At 32.7% G+C, this 23330-nt stretch overlaps 2 protein-coding genes across 2 annotated transcripts in view; one reads left to right on the forward strand and one right to left on the reverse strand.

The window, feature by feature from the left end:
- LOC145306006 (uncharacterized) overlaps positions 1–1319 on the forward strand; it is a 37096-nt gene extending 35777 nt beyond the window's left edge. Inside the window, exon 46 of the mRNA XM_080147931.1 lies at positions 230–1319. Within this exon, the coding sequence (XP_080004057.1) occupies positions 230–620 (391 nt within the window). The 3' untranslated portion in view covers positions 621–1319. The remainder of the gene's footprint in view (positions 1–229) is intronic.
- A 1106-nt stretch (positions 1320–2425) lies between these two features.
- Positions 2426–23330, reverse strand: part of LOC145306018 (uncharacterized) — a 65339-nt gene continuing 44434 nt past the window's right edge. Inside the window, exons 7-16 of the mRNA XM_080147954.1 lie at positions 22641–22687; positions 20748–20791; positions 20132–20208; positions 8697–8812; positions 6281–6310; positions 5503–5554; positions 4980–5033; positions 4170–4198; positions 3164–3257; positions 2426–2603 (exon numbers count right to left, since the gene is read on the reverse strand). Coding sequence (XP_080004080.1) covers positions 2555–2603; positions 3164–3257; positions 4170–4198; positions 4980–5033; positions 5503–5554; positions 6281–6310; positions 8697–8812; positions 20132–20208; positions 20748–20791; positions 22641–22687 — 592 coding nt within the window. The 3' untranslated portion in view covers positions 2426–2554. The remainder of the gene's footprint in view (positions 2604–3163; positions 3258–4169; positions 4199–4979; positions 5034–5502; positions 5555–6280; positions 6311–8696; positions 8813–20131; positions 20209–20747; positions 20792–22640; positions 22688–23330) is intronic.

The raw sequence follows: 23330 nt of genomic DNA on the forward strand, positions 1-23330 counted from the left end.
AGAAAAGCTAATGTGAAAATACGGAAAAAACGAACTAGAGTTTTTTTTCCAATACCAGGTAAAATTTGATCCCTTTTTTATAAAAAGACCTTTAAAATATTGCTAGAATTCGAGGCACTAAACGGCTTATTGGCGGTTTTTTGTAAGAATAAAAAATTCGGCGGATTGCCACCTCTAAATAAAATTATCTACTTTTCAATTAATCCTATTCATGGAACAATTTCTTTAGTGGAAAACATAATAATAGATCATCTAGCAGCAGCAGAAGAGTCAGCAGCCAAGTTGATGATTCCTCTTACGATTTCTTCTCTGACGAAGGTGAAACTGAATTTGAGGACATGCAAATGATGATGGAATGTGATGTAGATGACGAAAATCCGCATGAAATCAGCCTTGAAGGCATGATACCTGAATTTGAACCTGTGGAGATAACAGCTGTCCAACATGGCGGCCGAAAAACAGCTGTTTATGGCGGTGAAGACGACTTTGAGGATGATGAGATGAGTGAAGTGGATATTGATGATGATGATGAATTTAATGACGTGGAAGAGATCACTGATGACCAAGAGATTATCGAGGCTGAGAATATCAAAGTTGAACCAGATATCAACTTCATGTAATTGGTAACTTAGAACCTTTTTCTAAGCCATACTAAAAAATTATGTCAAGCATCGCATTAAATCCAGTTTTCTTCGGCATCTTGAGGCTAAAAAACTTGTTTTAATTTTATAACTGTACTATGTACATTTTTATATCCGCGGAAAGCTGTTAATAAAACGATGCGATAATTAACTTATCTGATTTTCTTTACATTAAAGAACTTGTTGGATTAAACCCAAAGAAAGAAAAATGTATTAATTGAAAAGTAGAACAATGTTAGAAATAATTCAAACATAAAGGGTGGCATTTTGCGAAAAAATGCCCCCCCCCCCCTTTCTGCATTTCTTTTCTTTGCATGTATTCCTACATTATTTTATTTTTATTTCCCTCTTTGCACGAAAGTTTCTTGTATTCTCTATAAATTAATGTATGTCCTAATGCTTCGTAACTATAAGATGCAATCATCCTCGTTTTTATGTAAGTCTTTAAAACGATCAAAGTGTTATATATTAAGTTTAAACCTACTGCTAGTCGTCAGATGACCAAAAATATTTCAAATTTTTGTACTATATCCCTTAAAAGATAAAATGTTTTCCATGTGTAAATATTAAATATTGTAAAAAAATCATGTATATACATTTGTTTTATGACTAAAGAATTTTCATGTTTTTTGTTGTGTAATTTTCAAACAAAAATTGGATAATAAAGTCCTTAAACTATGTTGTACTTTATTTTAAACTAGTTGCTACGCCCTCTAGAGGCCTCTAGTGGAACTTTAAATGTTTGGTTATTTTTTGATTTCTCTTGGGAGGGTGGTGGTACCCTCCCCCAAAATAGTTATAAGCCTTCCCGGGACCTATGAGAAGCTACCCTGTTAAGGAGAACCCGATCGGTTCAGCGGTTAGCGAGATCCTTCGGTACAAACATACACACATGGGTGTCCCATAGTGTAGTGGTTAGCGCACTTCGCTGTGGTTGGGAGAAACCGAGTTCAAGTCCCCACATAGACTTTGCACTTGGTTGACAAATAATGTCGCAATTTGTGAGATTATGATCACGCAACCTTCCCTAAGATGCCCTAGGGTTGTAAGGGGGGAGATTTGTATGAAGTTAGGATTCTACAAATCAAGCAGCTCTAACCATGCTTTCTCTCATCCATGCTCCTCGTATGAGAGTGCCATTAATTAGGGTGGCTTAATATGGAACACCTGCCAAAACTCTAGGCCAGGGTAATGTAATAATTTAGTAGCATCCACGAGAATTGCGGGTCAGCTTGTAATGTACCATAGAATACAATCAGCTGCGCGCAAAGCTTACCAATCTAAGATTGGCCAAAGGATTCTCACTTCCAGTCTCCGTGTGCATCTGAGTCCTAACTTCAGAGAATCATGGCTACAACAACAACAACACAGACAAACAGACATCCTTTTACTTTATTATAAGGATTTCTCCTTTAAAACTGTTTTTTTTTATCAAATATGTCTTCGAATTCGTTATAATAAGCCAAAATGAAGAGAAAAAAAACATAAACATACATATTCAAATATAATTTTTTTACTGCTGTAGGATGTCACAAACTAATTTAAAAATAATCTGTAACCTAACCATCCTATTATATATCAAGCTTCCTTCATTTTTTTGAGTGTCCAAACGTTTCAACCACTTTTTGTATTCTACATAAGGGTTGTTTTGTATATTGTCATTGAGGATGTAAATCAATTTATCGGCCATTGTCTTATCCCTTTAGATCCCTGATTGATTTTATTTGGTTTTCATGGTAAGACGATCTTTGTACCTTTCTGACAACAAAAAAGTAGAACAGCACTAAATCATTTATTTTTATTTAAAATTCTTTAAACCAACAATATAAATGATTTTAGATTATTACAAAAATAAGGGTTATATTTATTTTTTTGTTTTATATTGAAATTAACCAAAAGCTGTCTTCCAAACTTTAAACACAGAAAAGATAAAGGAATACAAAGCTAGCTCCTGCGTGACACCTGAAAAAAAAACAGCTACAATATAAATACACTAGTTGGTTCACACTAAAGGGGAAGAATTAATGTACATCCCCAATGATGATTTACATAATTCCCCCTTATTTAGATTACAATGAGTGGTTGAAACGTTTAGACACCCAACTTAATGAACCAACCAATCAAAACTCAATAAAAGTCACAAAGGTTGTTAAGCCAATGAACAAGAAAACGTCACTATATAAGACTATGGGGACTTATGTAATAAACAGCCCAATGTCCCCTCCAAGTCTCCATGAATAAACCTTGATTCTATATAGGGTTGTCAATACAGGAAGGGAGGAGACAATGCGCTGTTTATTACACCATTCCCAAAAGTTTTAAAATAACGTTGTCTTTTTCGTTGGCACAACATTTTTGGTTACCATTTTAAAATTTTGGTTATCCATTAAGTTAAATTTCCAAACGATTCAACTACCAATTGTTATCTAAAGGAGGTGTAATTTTGTGTATCATCACTGGGGATGTACATCAATTTATCAGCAATTGTCTTATCCCTTCAGATCCTTGTTGTTAATGTGTACCTTCTGTACTCGGGAATGGGTGTAGGTGTACTTTCAGGTTCAGCTGTGGTGGACACACAGCTGGGTGGGTACCAGGTTGTGTTCGTGAAGTCACCTGACAAAAAGAAAATTTGTTAACAGTTAAAGGAAGTCTGCAAGAAATGCAACACTTTAACTGCTGAAAGACTGCCACAAGTAGACTCAATATTCGAAATTTGAAGCCTGTAGATAAAATAATAAATAAATTGTAGGAATGCATTTTAAAATGACATTTTTGGTAGATAAATTTTTTTCCAGCACTCATGATAAAAATTCAATATATATTACACCAGCTAGAAGTAAAATTAAACACTTATTTTGGGCATAAAGTTAAGATGCTAGTTAGATACTGATTACATTTTACAATAAAAACACCCCAAATTTGGGGTATTAGGTATACTTGTGGCAGTCTTTTAGCAGTTAGAGCGGAGTATTTCTTGCAGACCTCCTTTAACTATGTATTTATATTCTTTGAAAGAATAATTTGTTTTATTCCTAAAAAAATGATTTCAAAAATAATGTTAAATGAACTGATTCTTTATGGCGATTTTAACCTTTTCGGCGAGGGATATGTCATTTTCAACCATAACAAATACCGGTACGAAAATTCAAGTTTTAGAAAGAAAAGAAAAAAACAATTTTTCTCCGTTTAAACCAAAAAGTAGAAGAAATAGCTCACTTCCCTCCCTCCATGAATAAGAAAAAGTTATAGTTATTTCTCGCATCGTATTATAGACAGCTTTCCGCGTATATAAAATGTACAAATATAAGATTAAAACCTTTTTTTTAGCCACGAGGTGCCGAAAACACGAGCTGAAAAAGCTAGTTTTAATCTTATGAGTGTACATTTTTATATTCGTAGAAAACTGGATACAATACGATGCTAGATATAGTTTTTTTTCGTATGGATGAGAACTGATTCTAATCCAGAATCTATAATCGGTTTCGAATGAACACGAGAAAATCTATTATAGTTATATTATCTTACCATTTACTCCATAGACCTCTGTTCTAAAACTAAAATAGAAAATAAGTTATTTATCACTTCGTATCAACAGTTTATAGACAGATTTCTGCGGATTTTAAAATGAAATGTACTGAATTACTCGTTCTATGGATTATAATTATTGTTAAGATAATTATAAAACTTTGGATACTGCTAGAAATATTTAAAATAAAAAAAAACTTTTACAGTGCCACTAGAGGCCTCTAGGGGCGTAGCCACAAGTATTATACTCCAATAAATTATTGTAAAATGTCAAAAAGTATATTATGAAATGTCAAAAAATGCCAGGGAAGTTAATATAGGTAAAATAAATTAAGCAGAGATAAGTTAATAAAAGATAATTATTCGACTAAATTACAGAGATCCAATTGATCGATAATGATTAACTGTTGTAACAAGGGATCTCGCTAGCTGTTGAACTTATATGTTTCTCCTTTTCGATATTTAATATTTTTTAATATTTCATAGAGGAGTAAAGGCCTCTAGGGGCGTAGCCTCTGATCTTATATTGAGGAATAAATGCTTTGGTAGACAGACCCTAATTATAGAATAACTAAAATGCTTAAAAGTGAGTAAAAAACTAGGGATATAAAGGGATAAGACATTGGCCGATAAATTGATGTACATGCATAATGATGATACACAAAATTGCCCCTACTGTAGATAAAAATAAGTGGTTGAAACGTCGAACACTAAACTTAATAAACTAACGAATTATAAAATGTTATTATAAAAGTTTGGGGTTTAGTGTAATAAACAACTCATTGTTTCCTCTCTCTAGCAAAAAACTACCTGAATTCTGGATCGCAGGGAAGCATCTTGTTGGTTATCACAAAAGCAATGGATCTAGATAAATACAAGTAACCTTATTGTTTTGCAAAGACTGTGGCAGATGGTTACTTAAAAGCTCTAGAACAGCCAAGCTAGACTAATTGATTATAGAGATCTAAAGGGATAAGACAATGGCCGAAAATTGAAGTACATCCCTTACTGTAGAATAAAACCAGTAGTTGAAATGTTTAAACTTAACAAATCAACCAATTAAAATTCACTTAAGTCCCCAATGTTGCTAAGCCAACAAATAGGAAATCGTTATCATAAAACTTTGGGGAGCTATTTTAAGTAAAAAGTATTTTTAAATAACTAAGATACAGAAGCTTTTTATAGTGTCATTAAAAATGAATACTGGCCTGTCATTGGTTATTTATTCTGTGTATTGGCCTATCATTGATTATTTTTTGACGACATTTTTTATAGACACTATAAAGAGCTTTTAAAATACATGTTGTACAAAGCTTAGATTTCCTAACTTCACCTTCCAGGTCTGAACTCCTTGTATTCCTTAGTGAAGCCAGCTTCATTCCATTCTAGAACAATTAAGCATTAAAAAAGTACAATAATATATACACAATGACAGCGATGCTTATCGCGCAAATAAACAATAGATCTATAGGTTAGATGTATTTACAGTTAACTACCTCCTAGCCTCCCCATTTTTCGTCTGCTGGCGAATTGTTTTCTGCTACTTGTCTGTTAACATTCCCGACCCAACTGAGAGTCGGCAAAAGGTCATTGCGATTGGCAAATTTAGTTATTTAACCCTTTCTCTCTCTATTGTTTTACTCTAATAAATAAATAAAAAAACTTAGGGCGATTATTTTGAAATCCCCCATAATAAATCTAGAAAATTTAAAAATGAATATAAATAGGAAGGGTGTTTTTCACTCTGGCTTCGGAACCGATTTACATCCGCTGGATTAGAACCGATTCTTAGTTATACTGAAAAATATTGTTCACGTAGCATCGTATCGCAGACAATTTTGAACTTCTTCCCCTCGGGTCTAATAAAACTGGTTTTAATTTTTTGCATTTTATTATCCGCGTAAAGATGTCTATAATGTGATGCGATAAATTACTATTCTTCTGTTTGAAATAACTAGGAATGTAAACATATTTAATTCCTAAAAATTTCAGCTTTCTATCTTGAATAGGAGCTGAGAAAATCACATTTCCTTCAAAGCGTTATGGACTGACGGACGGACAGACAAAGTGAAATATAGAGTAACTTTGCTACAAATAGATAATAATTTTACCAATATTGTAGTAAGAGAACACAACTCTATCTAAAAAATATAATAATCTATTCATTTTGTTTCCAGTATATATATCTTCGAAACAGATTAATATCCGTTGGACTAGAAACGGTTCCAAGCCATACTGAAAAATCACGTATCGTATAATATTATATCCAGTTTTCTGTGAATACAAAATGTACATTCTCCGGCATCTCGGGTCGGGGCTAACAAAACTGGTTTTAATCTTATAATTGTCATAATTAAGGACAGTTTGAATCAATAATCGCATTTGACTAAATGGTCACAAATAACTTTACGGAAAATGCACACATAAAATTACCCCTTTATCATTGATTTACTGTTATTTTTTAAATTGACTTTGGACTCTTTTTAGACAGCTTGTAAACCAACAAATTAACGTCACTAATAGTTTTTAGAGAATTATTTTATTAAATTTGAAGACTCTCTCATGATACCTCCTAAAACACCTCCTAATACCATAGTGATATAATAGTTATTTATCGCATCGTATTATAGACATTAAACTATTAAAATAAAAACTTACAAGATTAAAACCACCGATGGACCCGAGGGGCCGAAGGTCCGGGTTAACCAAACTGGTATTAATTTTAAGATTTTTTAATATTCGTGGAAAATTGTGTGTAATATAATGCTATATACGATTTCTAATCCAGCAGATATTAATCGGTTTCAAAACCAAAGAGAAATTTTTTTTTACCGTATTATAATTATATTTTGAATTAAACAGGAAGATTTTAAAAGAGTTAATACTGGAGTAAATGAATCTTGTGTATAAAAGAATGTCTGTAATTTTGCATACCAAGTATAATTATTCCATTTAGTCACCTCTTCTTGCAGCAAAAAAGGAAAGAAAAAGAAGGACGACTACATCCTTACAAGCAAAGCTCCGAAATGGTAGGACAAACGAACATTAACTTTGAATAAAGCAGAATATAAATGTATAAGTCTACTCTGAACAAAATTGTAAGTAAATTTGTTGCGAAAGTGCTTAAATACAGGATATTGTTTTACATTTTAGGACTTAAATAAAAAGATGCTTCGCTTATACCATTGTACCTTATTGTAATAGGAATCAGTATTCCAAAAATCCGATAAATAGGATGATTATATTACATACAACACAATCGTACCTAACTGTTCTAATAATAATCGCTTTTAAAAAGTTTGCCAAATATTTACACTAAGTTTAACTAAGAACATATTTTGTAAGAAACTAGCGGATACGCCCCCCCCCCCCCCCAGAGGCATCTAGGGATACTTTAGGTAATGGGGGGAAGGGGAAGTCGACTTTATTTTTAGCAGAAAATAGTTTTTTTGGGACTGAGCTATTTCTCTTGCCGCAAAATAGATTAGTTATGCTGTCGATAGATTACTCCAGGCAAAAAATAATATTCTGTTCTTTATAAAAGCTTAATCCTTATACTAAAGTAACAGGATGTCTGTGTGTGTATCTGTGTGTCTGTACCGAAGGATCTCGCTAACCGCTGAACCGATCGGGTTCTCCTTAACAGGGTAGCTTCTCATAAGTCCCGGGAAGGTTTATAACTATTTTGGGGGAGGGTACCACCACCCTCCCAAGAGAAATGACAAAAAAAAATCGAAATTTAGGGGAGACTTCAACGTCTAATAAGGTGGTATCGTACATAAAAAATAACTTTAACGAACAAAAACATTTAAAGTGCCACTAGAGGCCTCTAGGGGCGTAGCCGCTAGTTTAATTATATAGTAACAACCCTCATAACCTATAAACAAAATTTTAAAATGCAAAGAATAATTTAACGTAATTTGATCATTAAAAGACATAAGTTGTTTTAATTCTCTGTTTACATACATACTTTAGAAAACCTTACTTGTGTTCCGAAGAGGTGTGCTTACCAAAAAAAGTTTTAAAAATGCACATTTCTCGATATTCAGAGAAAACCTTTTCATAAAACTTTTTTGCTCAGTTTGAAATAATATTCTCAGTTAATTTTTTTTTCAATATGCAATTTTAAGTTTTATTCTACATATTTTATTTTGTACATTTTTAGGTAAAACAGTTTATATTTCTAACCTTTCCTGTAAAACTTTGGCTAATTATTAATTCTGTATTTAGGTATAATGTGGAGCAGTAAAAAAAGAAACAAGGATGACAACATCCATAGAGGCAAAGCTTTAATTGCAATTGCATTAAATAGACGTATTAACTTTCTGGTAACGATTACAGAGTTGCTACACTTCCTAAATCATACATAACTGTTATAGGAATAGTCATGAAATTTTGAAATCAATAGGACAATTATAACTAGTCTAAATTGACAAAAAAAGAGTTAACCGGTCCGACTGGACGGACGGACCAACCCTAATTAAAGAAAAGATTCGCTTTTAAATATATGATTGATATAAATTTTACCTAGGCAAATGGGATAGTCAATGTAGGTCAAATCAAATGTTGTTGTAATGTAGATGAAGGGTTCTGGTGTAGGTGTAGTTGAAGTAGTCGTGTACGGATAGATTTCTCTTTTCTCCCTGAAATATGAAGCTCTTTATAGAGCCTATAAAAACAATGACGTCATAAAAGGTTCTGGTGTAGGTGAAGTTGAAGTAGTCGTGTACGGATAGTTTTCTCTTTTTTTCCCTGAAATATTAAGCTCTTTATAGTGCCTATAAAAACAATGACGTCATAAAAGGTTCTGGTGTAGGTGTAGTTGAAGTAGTCGTCTACGGATAGATTTCTCGAATCTCCCTGAAATATGAAGATCTTTATAGTGCCTATAAAAAGAATGACGTCATAAAATACAAATGACCAATGATAAGCTATAGGTTGTTGTTGTAATGTAGATGAAAGGTTTAGGTGTAGGTGTAATTGAAGAAGTCGTGTACGGATAAATTTCTCTTTCATATCCTTATACTAAAGTAACAGGATGTCTGTGTGTTTGTGTGTCTGTGTGTCTGTACCGAAGGATCTCGCTAACCGCTGAACCGATCGGGTTCTCCTTAACAGGGTAGATTCTTATATATCCCAGGAAGGTTTTTAACTATTTTGGGGGAGGGTACCACCACCCTCCCAAGAGAATTCACAAAAAAACGAAATTTTTTTTACGTTCTCAATTTTAAAAAGAGAGTTCAACGCAAACATAAACGTCAAACGTAATATTTTTTTTACTTTTAAAATCTAAAATATGAAATTGGGTTATCAAATTCGACTCCCCCCTCCTCAAGTGCCCCTAGAGGCCTCTAGGGGCGTAGCCGCTAGTCATAGCATAATTCAGTTAGGTAAAATGAAGAAAGCGTAGCAACTCTATAATCATTCATTTAAACCATGTCGATTTTTAACCTTTTTAACAACAATTAATTTATAGATTTATAATTTGATTATTTAGTTTTGAAAATCTACAAGTGTTAATGTTCGTTTGTCCCACTATTTTAGAGCCTCGCTTTTATGGATGTTGTCATCCTTCTTACACCATACTTTGCTATTAAAACATGCAGAAACTAAAGCTTATATAAACCAACAAACATCACTGGATAATTTTTTATAGATAGATAGATAGATATTCAGGTGAAAGACTAGAAGAAGGAGTTTATGATGTAGAATTGTTGGGTAGATTTAACTCAACCTTTAACCTATGGCTTTAGCCTATTTTCTGTCTATCCTTCCAATTCGAATACGACGCCACTAGATACTAGGGGCGCATCCACTTGTTACATTAGATAGTCAGGGATCTAAAGAGACAAGACAATGGTCGATAAATAGATGTACATCCCATTGATAATACACACTCTTACCCCTCTTGTAGATTACTAATAGTGGTTGGAACGTTTGGACACTTTATTTAATCAACCAATCTAATTTCAATTGAAGTCCCCAAATTTTTAGGCCAACGAATAAGAAAACGTTGATATATAGCTTGGGGGAAATAGCGTTATAAACATCCCTATGTCCCCTCCCTCTCTGTTAGATAGTACATAATAAATAATTATCTGAAAGTTAATCAATTTGAATCACGCTTAAAGTAAAGGTTAATTAAAACAAATATTCATCTCCATATACAAATTATTTTAATTTTAAAGTTCAATGTCGAATTTAATTATTATTGTCTGTCCGTCCGTCTGAAACTTGAGATCTCGGTAACCGCTGAACCGATTGCGCTCTTCTGTTCAGGAAATATAGATACTGATCCTGTAGTGGTTTTAAGCTATTTTCTTGGGGTGAGGTGAGACACTCCCATCCCCCTTAATTAGAAAATATAACTTCCGAAAATCCACGAAACCTTAAACGAAGCCCTTAAGGGGTTGGGGCGAAGCCGCTAGTTTTTTTATACTGTAAGAATTTTGATTTTCCAACGGAAATATTTAGTAAATTACATCTTGCAAACTTTATAGCCGGGAATAATTAATTTCAAACTTGTGAAAAACTTTTTTTCATCTAGAAAATTTAGTTTTGGCTATATTTTATCTTTTAAGTCAAAACATTATTGAATATCATCAAATATGAATCAGGAAGCTTTTTATAGTGTCAATAAAAAATAAGTCATACACGCCTACCATTGGCCAATTAAAATGTATACTGGTCTGACATTAGTAATTTAGTCCGTGTATTAGCCTTTCATAGGGCATTTTAATTGTATGACGTCATTTTTTATAGGCATGATAATGAGCTTCAAAAAAGCATATTTCTTATTGGTTAAATAAATTTCCTCTAAAAGACATTCATGGACAATACGTTCTTTCACAATCATATCTTTCATATTTTTTCTAATCTCCAAGTAATACTTTACCTCTATAGAACATTTGTGTTTCTATGTGGTTATTACTGCGCTCCTACTTATGTAAAAATTTGAAATACATCATACTTAAACTAGTTTTTATATAGATCTATCTATATACAATATGTAGGCATCTCAATTTGAAAATCATTCTTTCTGTCAAGAACACAAAGCTTTATCTCAAATAAAAGCGAAGAAAAGAGTTTTGTAGAGTTAGATTAAATATTCATCAAGTAGCAATGACCCTGTGGTGTTACACGCAAGAATTTAAAGTGATAAAACAATATCAAATAAATTAATGTACATCCCCAATAAGGATAAACAAAATTGCCCCTTCTGTAGATTGCAATTAGTGGTCGAAACGTTAGGAAGCTAAACTTAATGAACCAACCAATTAAAATACAATAAAAGTCTCCAAAGTTGTTACGACAACGAATAGGAAAACATTAGAAAACATTATTATAAATCTTTGACAACTAGTGTAATGAAGACGTTTTGATAATAAAATTCATCCAAGCCTTAGCCTTTGCAATAGGCCTATTTCTATATTCTTTTATGTTTATTGGTTTCTCTGTATATGGATCTTATCATCCTTTTTTTGGTACAAGTTAGCTTGATTTCTGAGCAATAAAACAAGTCATCGAAGCAGCTTATAGTGCCTATAAAAAATTGACGTCGTCGTCATACAATACAAATTGTCAATTATAGGCCTAATGTATACTGGCCTATCATTGGTCATTTGTAATGTATAACGACACTTATTAATATTATATATATATGTATTATAAACATAGGTTATTTTTTTTTAACATTTTATTGATGAAAGACAATTGTTTCACTATTAAATAGATCATCAGTTCCAATTAAGATGTATAAAATAAGAGTTAAAAAATTTATGTCTTTGCATTTTGAATCCTTAATTAGACTCTTTTTATAGTCACTTTAAGCTGCTTCCAAATAATTTTTTTGTAAATATGATCATATTTATTTGTTAACAATGATCTAAGTGATCTTTTTATAAATATCTATTCTCGCTCTAGGCAATAAAACAAATCATCTATTTCTTTTCAAATTTGTGGGACACCGGAAAGCGTCGTGTATGACGTCATAAAATACGTCTTAAAAGGAAGGATGGCAGGAGAAGTGTGAAAGGAAACCATTAAAAAGAGATGGATAATAGATGTATTTTTATGACGTCACACATGACACTTTCCGCTGTCCCAAGTATGTGTATCCATGATAAGTGATCTATTTCTAAATATCTATTCTCGCTCCAGGCAATAAAACAAATCATCTATTTCTTTTCAAATCTCAACACATGTATCTTCATGCAGAGAGGGAGGGGACATTGGGCTGTTTATTACACTAGTCCCCAAAGTTTTACAATAACGATTTTTTTATAGTTTGGCTTAACAACTTTGGGGACTTCAGTGAATTTTGATTGGTTGTTTCATTAAGTTGAGTGTTCAAACGTTTCAACCACTAATTTTGATCACTAGAAGGGAATATTTTCAACATTGGGGATGTACATAAATTTATCGGCCATTGTCTTATCCCTTAAGATCCCTGATTATAAACAGTTCTAGATCAAATAAAAGACACAATTGTAAAAATTATAATAATAAATTAAAATTAGTTTAGGAACATTTAAATTTGTAATCAATAGTATGTATTATATCTTCAGAATAACTTTCCCTGGTTTATTTAGTAGACTATAAAAGTTTTAAAGATTTTTAATCAATTTAATAGATTTGAAATCTGCATAAAATTTTAAGGATTTTTTATAAAATTCGTTTTTTATATAATTCTTTATTTAAAGGCGCAAATACGATTTAAGTTAATAAATTTTGACCAATAGGATAGCTGGATTGGAAACTACCTACGCTCTAATTGGTTGAATGATGTACGTCACTTAAGCTTCTCCAATCAGAGCGCAGATAGTTTTCAATCCACCAATCACAGATCTCAAAATAATTTAACTTAATTTGTATTTGCGCCTTTAAATAAAGAATTATATAAAAAACTAATTTTATAAAAAATCCTTAAAATTTTATGCAGATTTCAAATCTATTATATTGATTAAAAATCTTTCCAACTTTTATAGTCTATTATTTAGTTTTCTGAATACAATAGAGATAAAACATGAACAATTTCATATTCAAATTTGTCATTTTTTCCTCTTATCATAAAAAAGTACAAAAATCTGGCTTTATCTTAAAAAAAGGACCTTTTTTATAAGCGTAAATAAAGTCCCTACTTTTGATTTCTGTGACGTCATAAAATTGAGTGAGATGAGAGGAGATGGACAATCCTTCATTTTTATGCCGTCACAGGAATCAAAAGAAGGACAGATTGTGAATACGTCAATAAAGGTATGGTCCAATTATGTTCTATCCATTGAACTAATAGCTATAGTGTCTATTTATTATTTATTTTTCAACCAAAAAAAAGAGTTTTTTTTGCTCTTTAAAAGACCTAAAAACATAGTACAAAAATATTATAAAGTTTATGGATGTACATTGCTATCATGTATTAGATCTTTCCTTATATAAAAGTAACAGGATCTCTGTCTGTCTGTTTACATTGTAGCTTCTCATAGTTCCTGGGAAGGTTTATAGCTATTTTGGGCGAGGGTACCTCAACCCTACGAAGAGAAATAACAAAAAGTTATAACCATCTAGCAACAGAAATTTTTTTTTGTAAACAGCTGATGTTAACATAGAATGAAAAAAAACATTTTACGTGCCTTATAGGCATTTTCTTACGTTGTTAATGACATTCCACGATATAGTAAATTACTCGTAGCTCTGCACCAAAAAAATAGATTTGTGCCTGGCTAAATTGAATCTTGGGATGAAATGCAATTTGGATGATTTGCAAAATTATGCAAGGCTTTAAATTTAAAAAGAAACTCCCAAGTCATTACAATTAAATTAGACGAATCTCTTTAAAGTGCCTGTAATAAATGACGTCATAATATACAAATGACCAATGATAGGCCAATATACAATTTAATTACCAATGGCAGGCCAGTATGACGTCATTTTTAAAGGCACTATAAAAAGCTTCAAAGTTGAAATTTAAAAAATTACTTAGGGTTCTTAAAGCAAAAAAGCGCGGCTACAAGAGGAGTTCTGTTTGATTATATAATTTAGATATATGAAAATATTTTTCGTTTATATTGCAGAGTACATGTAGACTAGGGGCGCATTTCAGGGATCTAAAGGGGACATTCAACTTAATGAACCAACAAAGCACAATTCAATAAAAGTCCCCAAAGAATGAAGCCAATGAATAAGAAAACTTTGGTGACTAGTGAATTAAACGGTCAAATGTCCCCTTACTCCCTAGGCGCATCTACTGAGCTGGACCTTTAAATCGTTTAGTGATGTGCTAAATCGGGGCGATCCAGTTCACTCCGATTTGGCAAGGCAATGACACTCGTTGAGTGCCATTGCCGCGCCACTGGGCGCGCTAATTCGCCCATTCCATTTTGATTTAAAGATTGAAATCTAATAATATCTAGGTGCGCCGAACTGGTGAACCCTAAAATGGTGGGTCTGGCTCTCTGACATATCTTAAATTTGGCGAACTTAAAATTTTGCAACGCATTGATAGAAACAAATAATTTCTACTTATGATTTTTACATTCCATATTTAGATTTAATACAAATTATTAAAGAATTTAATTTTGTATGACAAAAGCATAGATTATAATTCTAAAAATTAGCGACGGTATCGCAGATTTCTTCGCAGGAAACTAAGTAAAAATTTTAATCAATTTTAGGATGACTTTACAGTTTATTTTTAGTAGCGAATTTACTCTATGTTTAACCTTTAACGGTTGGTCGAAGGGAGGGGGAGGGGGGAATTGAACGTTCACTCTGTTATCTCGGTTTCTACTAGAGCTAGACGGCTAGAAATTTTTGTGCATGTCCCCTGCAGTGTTTAATATTGAATTTCCGACAATAAGTGGATCAAAGTAATTTTTACATTTTTATTGAACAACCTTGTTTTTTTTAGGGCCTCTTTTACTTAAAATTTTAAAAGGCTGTAATTTATGTACTCTTAAAGCTAGAAGAAGAATTTTTTTCAGAAAATGTTTACCTTTATGTATATATAATATTAGAAATCCCAAATATAAATTTCGGCGGCTGCAGCTGTACTTGGCAGTTTCCGGACGCTGCAGACAGAAGTCGGTAAGAAAACAGCGCTGGATTTTTATAAAATTTAAATATGTCAAATATACATGTTAGAACAGCTTAGGTTTAAAATTTGAAGTCTCTAAGTCGAAAATTGCGGTCACAAGAGCCTTTCAAAAAAAAGTTCATGAAATCAAAGGGTTTGTTGTTTGATTGATATGTGGGGGGGGGGGGGGGGCAGATCTGACACTTTTGCGTAAACAGGGAGTACAGGCCTTGTCTTAGGAGGGAGAGGATAGGTTATTTGGGAAAAAAGTTTAGTTTTGGGGTGTATTTTCCTTATATTTAATTTTTTTTGATAGGTCTCCAGGTTCAGGTGCTGCAGGCTGGAAGGTCACTTCTGGACAGGTATAAATGAAAAAAAAAAATTGTTTGAAGAGTTAGAGATAAACTTATTAAACCAACTATGCATCTTTTGGGATGTTATGAGCATATATGAAGAAAAAATAAAATCCAGGTTCAGGTCCTGCAGGCCTCCAGGTGGATCCTGGACAGGTAAAAAATAAAAATTTTCACTTTTAAAGTTAGAGCATAACTTCTTTTACAAAAGTTGCTACTTTATAAATAGTATTAACTAATTTGACGAAAAAATTGAAATTGGGCTCCAGGTTCAGGTACTGCAGGCCTCCAGGTGGATCCTGGACAAGTAAAAACTAAACATTTTCAGTTTTAAAGTTAGAGCATAACTTCTTTACCAAAATTTACTACTTTATGGATAGTATTAACTAATTTCAAGAATAATTTGAAATTGGGCTCCAGGTTCAGGTACTGCAGGCCTCCAGGGGGATCCTGCAGAGGTAGAAAATAAAAAAATTTACTTTTAAAGTTAGAGCATAACTTATCTAGCAAAAGTTGCTACTTTATGGATAGTATTAACTCATTTGAAGAAAAATTTGAAATCTGGCTCAAGGTTCAGGTAATGCAGGCCTCCAGGTGGATCCTGGATAGGAAAAACTAAAAATTTTCACTGTTAAAGTTAGAGCATAACTTATTAAAGAAAGTTGCTACTTTATGGATAGTATTAATCAATTTGAAGATAAATTTGAAATCGGGCTCTAGGTTCAGGTACTGCGGAGCCTCCAAGTGAATTCTGGACAGGTAAAAACTGAAAATTTATATTTTGAAGTTAGAACAAAACTTATTTAACAAAGGTTGCTACTTTATGGATAGTATTAACTTGTTTGAAGAAAAATTTGAAATCGAGCTCAAGGTTCAAGTTAAATCAAACCATTTTGTTACATTTTGAATTATATCTGCAAAAAAAATAATAACAATTGACTAAAATAAAAAAAAAACATATTGTCAACAGGTCAGTCACTAAAGGAAGCCTGCAGGAAATACACTGCTCTAACTGCGGTAAAAATCCAACAAGCAGACACAATACCCCTAATTTAATGAATTAATACTATCCATAAAGTAGCAACTTTTATTAAATGAATTATTTCCTTTATTTTAAAAGTGAAATTTTTAGTTTTTACCTGTCCAGGATCCACCTGGAGGCCTGCAATACCTGAACCTGGAGCCCGATTTCAAGTTTTTCTTCAAATATGTTAATACTATCCATAAAGTAGCAACTTTAATTTAATAAGTTTTGTTCTTACTTCAAAAGTAAAAATTTTCAGTTTTTACCTGTCCAGAATTCACCTGGAGGCCCCGCAGGACCTGAACCTGGAGCCCGATTTCAAATTTATCTTCAAATTGGGTAATACTAGTCATATTGTAGCAACTTTTGATTAATAAGTTATGCTCTAACTTTAAAAGTTAAAAGTTTTAGTTTTTACCTGTCCAGGATCCATCTGGAGGCCTGCAGTACCTGAACCTGGAGCCTGATTTCAAATTTTTCTTCAGATGAGTTAATACTATCCATAAAGTAGCAATTTTGTTAAATAAGTTATGCCCTAACTTTAAAAGTTAAATTTTTTAGTTTTTACCTGTCCAGGATACACCTGGAGGCCTGCAGTACCTCAACCTGGAGCCCGATTTTAAATTTTTCTTCAAATATGTTAATACTAGCCATAAAGTAGCAACTTTTGTTAAATAAGTTTTGTTTTAACTTCAAAAGTAACTTTTTCAGTTTTTACCTGTCGAGAATTTAACTGGAGGCCTGCAGGACCTGAACCTGGAGCCTGATTTCAAGTTTTTCTTCAAATTAGTTCATACCATCAATAAAGTAGAAACTTTTGTTAAATAAGTTCTGTTCTAACTATAAAATTAAAAATTTTCAATTTTTACCTGTCCAGAATTCACCTGGAGACCTGCAGGACCTGAACCTGGAGGCTGATTTTAATTTTTTCTTTATATATGCTCAAAACATCCCAAAAGATGCATATTTGGTTGAATAAGTTGATCTCTAACTCTTCAAACTAATTTTTTTTCTCATTTATACCTGTCCAGAAGTGACCTTCCAGCCTGCAGCACCTGAACCTGGAGCCCCTTGCCGCACATTTATCGGTTGGGGGTAGGGCTCAACGCCCTTCCCCCTCTATTATCTCAGAGCATGGCCCCTGCTTGATAATGAATTTCCGACTATAACTGAGTCTAGGTCAATTTTCGCTTTCTTCACCCTTTTATTTAACAACCTTTGTGTTTAAGTCCTTTTCTACATAAAAATTTCAAAAGGCTGTCATTTTTTTATCTTTGAAGCTAGAAAAATAATTTTTCCAGAAAATGTTTATATTTATATAAATTTAATATTAGAAATCTCAAAACATAAATTTCGGCGGCCGCAGCTGTACTTGGCACCTTCCAGCCACCGCAGTCGGCGGTCAGCGGGAAAACGGCGGCGGATCTTCATAAAATTTTAATACATTATGTAGACGTGTAAGAAAAGCTTAAGTTTAAAATTTGAAGGCTCTATGTTAAAAATTGCGGTCACAGGAGGCTTTTAAAGATTTCTGGAGACCTGGAGGATCAGGACCTGCTGGATCATGGCTGGAGCCTGAAATTGACTTGAACACCTAGATTTCATATAAATTAACCAGAATAGCTAACTGTCCCATAATGATAAACTCACATACAGACGGACAGACCCTAATTATAGAAAAGCTTTGCTTTTAAAAAACTGATATTTATTCACTCACTAACAAAATAAAAATGTTGGCAGATAAAAACATTTTTTAAAGCAAATCTACTCTGTAACTCACTTTGTTTTTCTACATGTTAATCTGTCACTCTATTTGAAAAGCTCTGAGGAAAATACAAAAAAATATAAAAATAAAAAATAAAAGCAGAAAAAAAATTACTTTGACACGCTGACAGACATTTCAAATTATAGATAAACTTCACCAACAATTTCAAGATCCATATTTTAAATAAATTTATTCCTGTAAACATAATTCACTTTGATACGAACTTATTTGAACACATGCGAACGAATTCAAATTAATAGATACTTGATCTAAAGTTGCTAGTAAGTTTTCAAATAAAGGTTACAACGGAATTAGATTTATTTACATATGTAAAATACATTATTATACAGATTTTTATTTTGTTTAAATTTTGATTATTGGTGGTGCATAAACCACCACTTTTTTGAACGCCCCCATAAAACGTTCCCATTTATAAATTGAAGAATTATTTCTCTTAAAGAAAGGCTATTAAGTACAAAGTTAAATTATTTCCTAGTAGCGATGCTACTCTATTACTATTAATATTACAGAAATTTTACATGAGTATTAAAGTAAATATCATAAGATTAGCACTAGTTTTTATAGTTAAGGCATTCGGAACCTTGTTTTCACTTATTATCCATGGAAAGATGTCTATAATATGATGTGGTAAATTACTCAGCAAAATTTATTTAGAATCTACAATATTTTTATAAACAAGAAACAAAATATTTTTCTTTTATTTAATGAAAAAAATAATTTCTTTTATTTCACGAAAAAAATATTTTCTACTTTACATCCCTTTTGTCCTTGTTAACACCGCACCGTATAAACTTTGTACAGCAGAGAAAGAGTGGGCAATGACAATAGTACCCAAAGTTTTAAAATAACGTTGGCTTAACAATTTTGGGGATTGAGTCAATTTAAATTGGTTGCTTCATTAGGTTGATTATTCACACTTTTTAACCACAAATTTTAATCTAATGAAGGGGTTATTCTAAGTATCATCATTGGGGTATATATTAATTTATCGGCCATTGTCTTATTATCATTATCCCCTTAGATCCATTATACCCACTACTGTATACCCCTTCTAATTTAATTTGCTTTTGTGTATTGATGAAACAATATGCTGAAGTGATATCATGCGGAAATGAACGCCCATCGTTGAATTGGTACTTTCCCCCCCAACTAATTTGTCTAACTAAGCCTCCCACAATACAAAACTGTATAAAAAGTGGTAAGAAATTAAGACGGAAAAAACTCGAGATATCTGTCATGCACGTAATTCGTGGACCCACCATTTTAGGGGTCACCGCCGAACTGGATCGCCCTGATTTAGCGCACCACTAAACGATTTAAAGATCCAGCTCTGGTATATTGTTATTTTAAATAAGTACATCTTCTTGAAATGAAGTGTTGGAGGTTCTCTTTATGTAGAGAACGTGCACCCCATTATTCCCAATTAGGGAATTAGTTACAATGGCCAGGAGCTTAGGTTTAAACATAGGTTTACTCTGAGTTGATATATCTATCTATCTATCTATCTATCTATCTTTCTGTCTATCTATCTATCTATCTATCTATCTATCTATCTATCTATCTATCTATCTATCTATCTATCTATCTATCTATCTATCTATCTATCTATCTATCTATCTATCTATCTATCTATCTATCTATCTATCTATCTTTCTATCTATTTATCTATCTATCTATCTATCTATTTATCTATCTATCTGTCTGTCTATCTATCTATCTATGTCGTACCTCATGTACTCATTGAACTCTGCAGTTCCATTTCTTGGCTTACCATACTTTTCATACACCAACGGTGGACGAATAAACTTAAATATCGATAATTTTATCAGGGTTCTAAATGGATAAGACAATTGATGTACATCCCCTATATATGATACACAAAATTACCCCTTTTGTTGATTAAAATTAGCGGTTGAAATTTGTAAACGTAATGATCCAACCAATCAAAATTCACTAAGGTCCCCAAAGTTGTTAAGCCAACGAATTAGATAATGTTATTATATAACTTTTGGGGCATTTTAATAAATTGCCCATTGTCCCCCCTCTCTCTGAATTTTTATACATTTAAAATCATCAAATTTATTGAGAATGGGAATGTTAAAAATGTATCAAAATTTAGGTTTTATTTACTAGAATTACATACAGTTTGATATCAACAAAGCGTTTGATATAAAAAAACTAGTTATTTGATTAAAAAAGGAATATATTTAAAAGTTATTTTTGAGTAATCAAAAAATAGGTGTTTTTGTATGTTCAGAATAAAACAAATCAATTTATTTTAAAGATAAGGTAATTTTTTTTGCTCGATGAGCACTTTAAGAGAAAGCACCAAAGTGACAGTTACCTTAGGAGTATAATCCAGTGTGTAGTTGACAGCAGCAGAATATACTAAATTTATATAATATAAAACAAGGATGAAATTAAGGAAAGTTCAGTTAATGAGAATTACTGTCAGTCTTTGTTAAACAGGTGGATCAGTTTGTTGATAATGACTCTTGGGAGCTTGATGTTGCGCCCGTTTTGGCCCAAGGTATTTCCTCTACCGTAACTATCTATGTCGAGCACCTGACAAAGCAGCAGAAGTAACAATTTTAACATGAAGAAAACGCTGCGACCCACAAAATCATAGTTTAACCATTTCTTTGCCGCACAGTGCATAGTAATAATTAAGTCTTTAAAGTAGGAAGTATGGAAATTTTACGGAAGAAAATGTTTGCCTCAATTTATAATTCCTGTTAATTTTTGACCATTCTAGTAACAACATAAGAATATAGTCATATCTATAATACAAAGTAGCCTCTGTCTGTCTGTCCCTCTGTGTGTCCGTCTGTATATCCGTCTGTCTGTCTGTCCTTCCGTCCCTTAAGATCTCGGTAACCACTGAACCGATCGGATTCTACTCTTCAGGGAATATACCTACTGGTCTTTTGGTGGTTTTAGGCTATTTTTTCGGGACGTGGGACACCTCAAACCCCCCCCAAAAAAATAAAAAATCTCCCCCCAATTTTTTTGATGATGAAGATGAACCAACTATTTGGTGCTGCACCACATGTACTACATTTTTTTTGATGAACTCTTGGGGCAAAATCTCTAGAGGCTAGGGGCGAAGCCGCTAGTTGTATATTTTAGATTAGCGTTTCTGGATAGGTACTACACAGGGATCAAAAGGGATAGGACAAGGACCAATAGATAAATTTACATAACAATGATGATACACAAAAATACCCCTTCTGTAGATTAAACTTGGTGGTTAAAACGTTTAAACACTTAACTTAATGAATCAACCAATCAAAATTCACGAAAGTCCCCAAAGCTGATAAGCCAACAAATAAGAAAACATTATTATAGAACTTTGGGGACTAGTGTAATAAGAAAACAGTAAAAGTGTCGAACTATGACGTCAGAAAAAATTAACAACTAACCAATAAGAAGCCAGTATTCACTGTGGTAAAATATATAGCGGCCTCTCATTGGTTAATTGTAAATTTTTTCTGACGTCATAGTTCGACACTTTTACTGTTTTCGTGTAATAAACCTCTCTCTCTGGTACTACATGATACTCTAGAGGTTATAACATACATATGTGTCCGCATAATGTCGATAAATCAATAAATTTAAACCAATTCAATTAAATTATCGTAATTTTGTCAACATTATTATGCTTACAAGACTAACAGGGAGGAAGGGGAAAATAGACTATTTATTATTAGTCCCCAAAGTTAAATAGTTATGTTTTCTTATTCGTTGGCCCAACGACTTTGGGGACTATTATTGAATTTATATTGGTTGATTCAAACGTTTAAACTTGGGTTAGGTCGGATATCCGGTTTGGCCATTTTCACTTTCCGGCCGAATATCCGGTTTGGCCATTTTTACTTTCTGGCCGGATATCCGGTTTGGCCATTTTCAATATGCGGTCATATAGCGGATATTGAAACTATCTGGATACATGATATCAGGATGATTTCTAATGCTGGATATCCAGTTATTTGCCGGATATCGAACGTTGCCCAGATATCCTGCCGGATACCTGATTTCCGGCATTAGAAATCAGCCTGATATGAGGTATCCGGCCAAAAAGGTATCCGGCCCAACCCTAGTTTAAACCTCTAATTGTAATCTACAGAATATGATAATTCTTTATATCCTCATTAGGGATTTACATCAATTTATCGCCCATTGTCTTATCCCTTTAGATCCCTGACTGCCGAGGTTAATGTATTTGTATAATTAATACCTGGAAATTTCTTCTGTGTTCCTCTAAACTCCTCGTAACCAGCAGCCCTAATGGATAATGATATTATGTTGAAGCTGCTTTTAGTGCCTCTAAAAAATTATGTCATACAATATAAATAACCAATAACAGGCCAAAACAATACTAAATTAACCATTGATGGTCAGTATGTATGACGTCATTTTTTATAGGCACCGAAAAAGCTTGAAAAACTTTTTTTGGGTAAATGATGTAAATACATGAATATGTAAAGCAAAATATCGTTATTTGTATTATCTGCTAGCAGAAACATCATTTTTCAAAATATTTTAAAACTATGGGATTTAGCTTTTGTCCGTTGTATTATCACAATTATTAATGACCATAATATTTTTTCTCGTATTCATTCGAATCCGGTGGATAGGAACCGGTTCTCATCCATACGAAAAAACTATGTCTAGCATCGTATTATATCCAGTTTTCTACGAATATAGAAATGTACAATCATAAGATTAAAACCAGTTTTTTTAGCCTATGCCTTCGGCACCACGGGGCTAAAAAAACTAGTTATATTCTTATAATTGTACATTCTATATCCGCGGAAAGCCGTTTACAATACGATACGAGAAATAACTATTCTCGTATTCATTCGAATCCAGTGGATAGGAACCGGTTCTCATCCATACGAAAAAACTATGTCTAGCATCGTATTAT

The sequence above is a fragment of the Acartia tonsa genome, chromosome 2, assembly GCF_053477335.1.
Source record: "Acartia tonsa isolate MP-2025a chromosome 2, ASM5347733v1, whole genome shotgun sequence".
NCBI classification, from domain to species: domain Eukaryota; kingdom Metazoa; phylum Arthropoda; class Copepoda; order Calanoida; family Acartiidae; genus Acartia; species Acartia tonsa.